This window comes from Aptenodytes forsteri, unplaced genomic scaffold (genome assembly GCF_000699145.1).
Source record: "Aptenodytes forsteri isolate BGI_AS27 unplaced genomic scaffold, ASM69914v1 Scaffold95, whole genome shotgun sequence".
In the NCBI taxonomy this organism is placed as follows: domain Eukaryota; kingdom Metazoa; phylum Chordata; class Aves; order Sphenisciformes; family Spheniscidae; genus Aptenodytes; species Aptenodytes forsteri.
This window is the reverse complement of record NW_008794624.1, coordinates 762,651-772,225: the sequence shown is the minus strand read 5'-3', so window position 1 is coordinate 772,225 and position 9,575 is coordinate 762,651. Positions and strand designations below refer to the sequence as shown.

General features: G+C 45.0%; 1 protein-coding gene across 3 annotated transcripts in view; it reads right to left on the bottom strand.

The window, feature by feature from the left end:
- Positions 1 to 7,027, bottom strand: part of METTL11B (methyltransferase like 11B) — a 21,157-nt gene extending 14,130 nt beyond the window's left edge. For 2 of the 3 annotated variants that reach the window (XR_657286.2, XM_009273293.2), the window contains exon 1: positions 6,748 to 7,027. Coding sequence is in view for 2 of the 3 variants with exons in the window: in XM_009273293.2 (XP_009271568.1) it covers positions 6,748 to 6,991 (244 nt within the window). In the remaining variant the exon portion in view is untranslated. The remainder of the gene's footprint in view (positions 1 to 6,747) is intronic. The other variant, XM_019470497.1, reaches the window with a different exon arrangement.
- Positions 7,028 to 9,575: the final 2,548 nt, after the last annotated feature.

Genomic DNA, 9,575 nt, shown 5'->3' with positions numbered 1-9,575 from the left:
GATAGGACAAGAGGAAATGGCCTCAAGTTGCGCCAGGGGAGGTTTAGATTGGGCATGAGGAAAAATTTCTTTACTGAAAGAGTGGTTAAACATTGGAAGAGGCTGCCCACGGAAGTGGTTGAGTCACCATCCCTGGAAGTATTTAGAAGACATGTAGATGAGGCATTTAGGGACATGCTTTAGTGGGCATGGTGGTGTTGGGTTAACGGTTGGACTCGATGATCTTAGAGGTCTTTTCCAACCTTAATGATTCTATGATTCTATGATTCTATGATTCTATCTCATGCACACATACAGGTGTCCAAGCATTTTCCTGTGTGTACAACACACAGCTATTCCCAGGCAGACCTCCCAACAAAAATACAACTACAAGCCTGTCTATGAAAGCAAAGCAATAAGGAGGGATGGAGTCACACTGGGAAGAAGTCTTTGCGAGCACCACCTTGCAGTGTGAGACCAGCTCTGCTGCAGATTCCCAGCGTGCTTGAGGAACTGGAAATGATCCAGCAGCAAACACCTTTTGGGTTAATAACAACAGAAAGGGAGAGCTCCCCACTGGCTGTGTACACAGAAGGACCAGGGAGCAGTGCTTTGTCGCTGCATCTTTAAAATTCCATGGGAGCACTGCCGGTTGCTGCTGGGAAGGGTCTGAACAGGCCATGCCTTGCTTACGCTGGCTGCGGAACAGGAGTTATGCCCTCCACGCAGAGGATGAGAGCTAGGCCAGAGGCCCTGAATATAAGCCTGGAATGTATTTATTGAGGGCAAGCAAGCTCAGCAGGGAATGATAAGTGTGTGCCTGCCCATCCTCAGCAGGAGAATGACATTTTGGAGGCAAATGAGGGGGGGACAAAGGAAGTAGGATGAGGAATAATTACCACCAAGGACCACTCGGAACAGAATAGTGCTATTGGGTTACACATAAGCAGCATGCCCAGCATATCCTTCATCCAACAAAAGCAGCATTACCAGCCCCTCTTGTCATCACCTGCTTAAGTCAACTGCCGAACGGATACTATTAAAGCTTTAATCCATTACACATTTATGTTATGCTTGAGAAATTTATACCACAAGAAGCACTGAGCCCAGCAAGGGTCAAACCTGGGAGTTTTACACACTCCACTGATTATATTCACATACTCAGAAGAAACCATTTAGCTGAAGAAATTAATACGAAGGGGGCAGCAGCCAATCCCCAGCACAACTTGGCCAGGGTGGCTCCCAGAGCCTGGGAAAAAGACTCCACCAGTGGCTGTGATTCTTCCAGTAAACTATCTCCATCTTCCCCCGGGAACAGCACCATCTTGTTTTCTCTGTGTCTCTTTTTTCTCTATTTCAGATGCCAGCCTGTCTGGTGAACAGAACTGAATCCCTGCATGTTGGCTTTGCAAGATCTTTCATATAAGAGTCCAGTGATGATTTCTAGGGCTTGCTTAATGGACCTATCAAGGGACAGCAATTTATCCTGCTTTGCTAGACTGAAGGTAAAGGCATTTGTCTGCACACTAGGACAGGGTGTTGCAGGCAGCTGGCAGCATGAACAACAAAATATTCAGAGTCCTTCTAGTCAAAACATGAGTCTGACCTGAGGCAACACATGGGGACGATATGCTGCTCAGGATATCAGATCTGTAGTGTGTTCTCAGATTTCTCACTCAGAACCAGTATCAGGCTTGCAGAATGCCTGCCGGGACTTGCACGCATACACCAGCTGACTGCGACTCCTCCCAGGCCAGCTGGGGCTCCAGAGCCCAAAATCAGCTCTGGTCTCAGCATCCATAGGGTCTTCTCTATGCATCAAACTTTGCAAAGATCTTTTTATTCAAGTCTCCCACCTGAGGGCATGCAAAGACACAGACTAACGTAAAGGGTGGCACTGTACCCAAAGTCTTCTCCTGCGGACCCACAGTCTCACTCATGCAGTGTGTGATCTATACAGATGATTTCCACCTCTTCCTCCCTCAGTGTTACTCCTCCCTCTCATGAATTTGCAACACTGCCAACTCTCCCAATGCAAAACCCAATTTTCCAGACACAGCCAATCAACCTCACTTCTGATCTGCCTTGCAGCTGTGCCTGGCATGCAGGCTCCAGCAGCAGGACCAGAAGGAGAGGGAGGTTTGCCAGCTTGCAGGAATCTAACCCAAAAGAGAAGTGCAGGGAGGCACACGTGTCCTTGGTGGCAGTTAGTGTTGCAGCTCTGCTCCAGCGTGCCTCCCGCTCATCACAGGACCTGTCTAGCCAGAGGCATCTCCCTTTCCATGACCCATGTGGGACTATCTCGTGCATCAGGAAATGAAATACTTGTGAGGTCTGTCATGGATACACAGTCTGATTTCAATGAACTTTGTAAAGTAGGGCATAGGCAGGACAGGATGATGGAGGCTGTAAGTCTCTCAGACGTTGGGGGGGGCAGCTGTCTCTCACAGACAGGGTTTTCAGTGTTAAGGCAGGTAACTTGTAAGGTTTAAGGTTAGAAATGAGTTTCTAGTAAAGTAAGAAGAAACTTTTTTTCATGACACACTTGGTCTCTCAGCTGAATCTGCTGGCAAGTCCCCCAAGTGGAGATGGTTAAAACAAACCCACTGCAAAAGCAGGCTGAGAACAGGAACTGGCTCCCTAAAGGTCACTCCACAGTCATGAGACATTAATAATTTTCAGTCGCTGCAAACACAGTCTGGATGCAGAGTGGTGATCTACAGCAGAATGCCAACCCCTAGACTAGACAGAGAGTATCTACCTAAGCCCTTTTGCCCTGCAAAGTCCAAAACATTATCTCTAATATTTTCTTATGGATCAGTTCAAAATTTTGTTTCCCAGTGCATCTGATCTAAATCTCTAGAGAAATGGACCACTTAATACGTAACACCGGGTGCAGTCCCAACCTGCAGTAGACTGTCTCACAGTTCTTGGTTGCAGGGTTCACTCAGCTACATTTCCCTGGCAAAAGTAAATGTTGCAAGTAATTTTTTTGAAGTTTTTATTTGTGAACATTATTTTGTGGCTCCAACTGCTTTCTGCAAGATACTGAACTAATTCCAGTTTGGCTGAGTATTCCCTTTTAAATGCAACATCTGCTTTGTGCATCAGTTGAAAAATAGTTATCTGGGTGCAGGGTAGAATTCACCTCTCTACTGTGGTCCGAGAACCATTTAAATTCTGTTTTATAGAGGATGAACATCAGCCCATCCCCAAAGCAGATTTTACTTACAGACACATGCCTCACACACGGGAATATTTGTCTCTCTGGACCCATCATCTGAGTTTTCCACTGCAGATCTCACCCCACTGGCACCAAGTCCCACAGCCCATGTAAACACATGCATAATTTCCAGCATCTGAATAGCTCCATTAAAGTCCACTGGGCTTAAGGGCATTCACACACATTTAAGTACATTGTTGGATCAGGGCCTAAAGTTACTCATGTCTTTTATTTATAAATGTTGCCCTGGACTGTAAAAGTGACATGTTTCTCTTAACAGGCTGTGATACCAGATATGCTCAGCTCATAGGTAAACATGCCTAAGTGCTCTACCACTGAACCTAGCAATGGAGTGGGGGGAGTGTGGAGCTAGCATAGCTTGAAGCAAACTTTCTACCTTGCTGACCCTGGGCTGCACTGCAAGTTTCAATGTGAGGCTTGATTTCAGTGTGATTATTCATGCTTAGGGTTAAGCACACGCTTAACTACCCTGCTGGGTCACAGTCTTAGTGTTGCTTTAGTTGTTTAATACTGTTTACACAGAGATATCTGGATCTAGTCTTGAAGCCTGAGAAGTTCAGTTCATTTCTGCTCAGTTCCACTCTGAACTGAACTGGAAAACGTCATTCTGCAGAGATGTTCAGACCTGCCACATTCTGTCCTCTCCACCATAGAGAGCACTGGATCACAGGATAATCCAGGTTGGAAGGGACCTAAGGAGGTCTCCAGTCCAAACTTCTGCTCAAAGCAGGGACAGACACGAGGTCAGATGAGGTTCATCGGGACTTTATTCAGCTAGGCTTTGAAAGCCTCCAGTGATGGAGAATTGCACGAACTCGCTGGGCAACCTGTTCCAATGCCTGACTGTCCTCACGGGGAAAGAGTTTTCCCTTATAGCCAGTCTGAACTTCTTTTATTTCCATTTATGGCCACTGTCTCTTGTCCTCCTGCTTCACACCACTGTGCAGAGCTCAGCTCCATCTTCTTCATGATCTTCTTGTAGGTACCGGCAGGCTGATATTTGGTCTCCCTGAAGCTGTCTCTTCTGGCTGAACACGCCCCATTACCTTAGTCTCTCTTCACAGGGCATGTGCTCCAGTTCCCTCACCACCTTGGAGGTCATCCAAATCACTCCATGTCATTTCCTGTATTGGGAGTTCAAGACTCCATGCATATGGTCTAATGACTGCTGCATAAAAGGGGATAATCACTTCCCTCGATCAACTAGCCATGCTTTTGTTAATACATCTCAGCATACTGTTGGCCGCCTTTGCTGCCAGGACACACTGCTGGTTCACGTTCAGTTGCTGTCTACCAAAACCCTATAAGCAGGGCTGCTCCCCGGCCAGCCACTGCCCAGCTGGTGGTGGTGTTGCCAAAGGTTCTTCCTCTCCAGGTGCAGGACTTGTCATTTATTTGCCTTTGAATTTCAGTGAATTTGAATTTCACTGGGTTCCCACTGTCTCTTTCCTCCAGCCTATTTAGGTGCCTCTGGATGGCAGTCCTGACCTAGAACTTGCGGACAAGTCCTGCCAGTTGGCTGCAATCTGCAAATGTAATGAGCAAGCAGTCCTTCACCTCCTCCAGGTTATTGATAAAGATGTTAAACAGGATAGGTCCCAGGACAGACCCTTCCGCTACTCGACTGAACTCAAGATCTGACCACGACTTTCTGAGCCCAATCACCCAACCACTTTTTACCCATCTGATTGTCCACCCATCCAGACCATGACATCTAGCATGCTGTGAAGTTTCTTGCATGTGTATTCACAGCGCACGAGCTACCCCACAGTACCTGTCCTTATGCACACTTTTACTTCATGACAATAACCAAGGAGTAACAAACATACTGCATGTTCACATGAAGGCTGGACTCACAGTACCTTTTCCATGGAGTCAAACTAATTTGGATAGGCTGACAATAAGCTTGTGAGCTCTTTAGTGAAGTTTTAATGATTCAGATCATGAAAAGCCTGGCAGAAGGGATCTTTAGTCTGATAGGACTACAGAGCTTGTTGGCTGGGAATGGAAATTCAAATAAAATTCAGACAAGAAATAAAATATAGTTTTATAAGAGTGAAGCAATTAGGCCTGGAAACAGTTTAATGATGGACTGATGGATTCTCAGTCATCTGCAGCCCTTACACCAAGGTATTTTTGTCTTCATAAATATATACTGTGACCCAGTCATAAGTTACAAACATGATGCAGGAACTTTTACATTAAATTCTAAGCTAGATGTTCATAATGGTACCTTCTAGCCTTAAAATGATCTATTAGTACTTACATTAACAGTTAACACTGTAGGAAATCCTGCTCAGTTTCTAATACGTTGTGTTTATTTTCAAAACAAATGAAAGAATAATATTTTCATAGACTTCTTGAGATTCCATCGACCTATAATTGACTTTCCTTCCTTTCCGTCTTTCCTTCCTTTCCATCGTTCACAGCTACCTACCACTAGGAATAGGAGTATTTATCTTCCATGTTTCATTTTAAATAGCTGCAGATATTGCTGCATTTGAAAAGCCACATCAAAATACTAAGATAACACAGAAATGCTTTTTCTCTTTACAGGACTCATGAATTCTACCATTTTGAGGAGAGTTCTCACTGTGGTCTGTATAGTTTCACACAATCAGGTAAGATAATCCACTTGCCTAAATGGATCATTCAATTAGGAAGGAGCCCTCAAGAATTCACTGTGAAGAGTAGTTGCACAGACACATCCTTTCCATCTTAAATTCCTACAGTTCTAACGTTGAGTGGAGGCTGAATAATTCTGCTTAAAAAGTGACATGCTAATGTAATACAGACTCAAGTCAAATCTACTTTTTAGCTATGTTGCCCTGGGGAAATTTTGTTTCTTATTCAGGGTCAAATTTTCATAAGAAATGAAAATTCATTTTCTGCATCTAAAAAGAAATGTCTTAGCATCCTGTACCAGAGGCTTTCACTGAAATTTGGCTATAAACAAATATTTTGGAAGCATTTTCCTCCCAGATTACAAAGAGTAGGTTAGACAGCCTGCTGCAGAGATTGGGATTACAAAGGCTCTTGAAAAAAGAATTCAAAAATCATTATCTTTCAATCACTTGTCCAAAACAATACAAATGACAAGGCTAAGGACACACTGAATGACAACAAAACAGGTATTAGGCAACAGAAAGTAAGGCCTGTCAGCTCTGCTAGTTTTGCATTTGTCCTTCCAAGTTCCAAACAGGTCAATGCATGTTTTACTTAAACTGTGACAAAAAGAGGAACCATTAGCCAGAAACCAAACTTTCTTTCACTCTTGTGGTCTTTCTCTTGCCCCCTTCTAATAATCTGTGGAGTATTTAGGTAAAACAAAAGGGTACTGAATTAGAGGGAGCTGAGAGAGAGACTACTGAATGGTTTAGCTAGCACTGCAGTCTCTCTAGCCGGGCTTCTCAAACTACTACTTACTGTCATTAATGTGTCTGCGCTCTACCATCTAACATGATACGTCTTTCCAGAGCATGGTCACACACGCACACAGACGCTCCTGCCCACCAGCTACTCACCCAGGGGAAGCTTTTCCAGCAGATAAAGGTAACTCTGAAAGAAGTCATTTCGGATCGCCTTATGCAAGACAAAGGACATACTGTGCCGACAGAGTTCTTCGTCTGTCTTGTGCCAGCGTGACTTAAAGGCCAAATGTGCTGCTTTATACGCCATGATGAAGACGTTTTTTGCAAGGGTGGACAGTTGCTGTGGCTGGTGCTCTCTGGAGGACTGGTCCTTCCGAAGAGGCAGAGGCAGCGTCATTTAAATTGTGGCAATGTGCTGTCATTCTATATCAGGGTGTGTGTCTAGAGCAGTGCAGGCGGTGGAGGCGGGCGAGAGGGGAGTGAGAAATGCTGGCTGTTGGCACTGGCTCAGAGTAATCTCTGGAGTGTCGCCCTCTGAAATGAGCAGGTGCTGGGAAGTGATAAAAAACTCAACCAGGAAATTGCTTAGCCAGGGTAAAAGTATATCTACTCTAAAAAAGAGTGGCTTTAATTCAATTACACTTTTCCTAATCTATTCAGCCTTCACTTCAAAGGAACTCAGATATTATCCAGGATCTCCCGTCTCCCTCTTTTATATCTCACAGGGTGATTTTGCTTCTCTGTCTCTCCCTCGCTATTTGTTTTTCAGTCCAGGGCATCCCAAGAGGAAGGCCAGAAGACAGAACATGGGCATGCCTCTACACAAACTGTGTGTCCTAATAAACTGTGATTATAGCAAGCAAAGAGAAAGCAACAGATTCAACTTCATGCTTTGCCACTGTGTATGGCAGGACAAGACACTCTCTGTGCACTACAATCTGCCCGGGTTCATTTAATCTGTTTAAATGGTACAGACTATCTCATCAGCAGAGGCTAGCTGGAAGAAATTCCTGTCTGGGAACACAGGAATGGTAAAGCCAGGGAAGGGTAAGAGCTTTTTGCTTTAGCTAACAAAATACACAGAAGAACAAAGGGCGATAAACTGCCCATTAACAAACTTAGACAAATACATCCGCTGGAAAAGAGAAGGAGGTTCAGGCCACTACAGCGGGCAAAATTATAGAAGAGGAGGAGTAGAGTGAGAAGCTGAAGTGCTTCTAGGATGGAGAATGCTAAGCTGCTGAAGGGGGCTGTACATCATAAGTATGTCCCATCCCAGAGGAGGATCAGGCCCTCAAGGGACAAGGAGAGACAGGTACTGCTTCAAAACCTTGTTTGCCCCTTGGTAGTTCAGGCACTCGGTGTGGTACAGCTTCAAGCCTCCTGAGTTGCAAAGGTACCCAGCAAGTGGATGGGGGCTTTGTACTGATTGCACTGACCTCCACACATTGTGCCCATAAGGGTTTCCCCTTTCCAAGCTGTTTATTCCAGCTGCCTGCAGTGTAAGCACACTATAACACAGCAACACATGATCAGAAAGTTGGATGTTTTCAATACAAAAGGGCTGCCATATGTCCTGAGCAGCACTGCAACTCCTGACAAACATCTGATCAAGATTCTGAGAGCAGAACAAAGAAGACCTAGCCTCCACCAAGGAAAATCGCTAGTAATTTGGCTACAGATGATGCTAAGCAGCATTTAGCAATGCATCAATTAAAGCATATTTTCCAACATGACTTGCTTCCTTGGAGGAGTCAATCTTTGTATCTCTGCTTTGGTATTACTTATTAAAAGTATTTAGGGGCAAAACCATCCCTGGGTATTACTGCCTTTCTTGTTTCCTCAACTACCATCCTGTACTACTCATTCTCACCTAACTTCATTGGCATGCTGCTCCCCCAGCTGTTCCAGTCTACATGATTGTGCAAACATGTTGGTGAACAGATCAGTGAATAAATCTTATTCAGAAAAATATACTTATTTTCTTTCAAGTGGGATCAGTTCCCCAATCCAGCCTGCAGCTGACATAAGGGAATTTGTCATGTGCTACAATACAGGGGCTGGAACAGCCAGTTGGGATGGCGGTGGGGAGGAGGTAGCCATACAGCCACGATACACAGCGGCCTTATCAATCGTGCAGATGTCCTCCCTGTATCCTGTTAGAGAGGTGTGCTGGAGGTGATTCCATGACAGCCAAAGGTAATCTAAGTACTGGAAGATATGTTTCTATGCTCCCATCCCTCCCTGCTCATGCGTTCCCACTGTTGGGGTCTCTGCTGAGACATTTCAGCTTGCTACATCAGTTGGCTTTTTCTGTCTAGTTAGCACTGCAAACCAGCTCAGTGCAAAACTTACAATTGCCAGAAAAGTGCAAGAAGGGAGGCAGAAGTGGGCAGCTGAGGATGGGGTGGGGAGAGTGGGATCATGGCAGTGGTTAGATAGCTCTGATGCCACTGCACCACAGTCTGAGCCCTTCCTTGAACAGAGCGCGATGTTGTTCATGCAGCCTTAGAAATTTCAGCCATTCCTTGAAATAACTGTCTCAAATTTCTTCCTGGTTATGTATCTATCAGAGAAGCATCAGGTTCTCTCCAACTAATTTTGAAATATCTGGGCCCAGACACAATCCTGGTGTATCTCTTGTTTTTCTCACAAATCTGGCCCTTTCTCTTTGCTTATCTATTTTCAGCCACTTGCCAGTTAGTGCGCCAGGGACGGATGCATCAAGACAGCATGTTAATGCTTTGGAAAGATGTTGCACAAGCTCACTTTGTCACCGACAAAAGACACCCCTAGGAACTCAGAGCCCACCCATTCTGCATTTGACACCATGTTTCACATTTGTCATGGCTGTAGTTTTGGCAATGCCCATTGTGTAGCAAAATGACCCCTCTGCTTAGAGATAGCAGTGACTCCAAGCATGAAACCTAAGCCCTCATGTGTCCTAGTGAAGTTAAACCCTGGGACAGCACTGTGGAGGG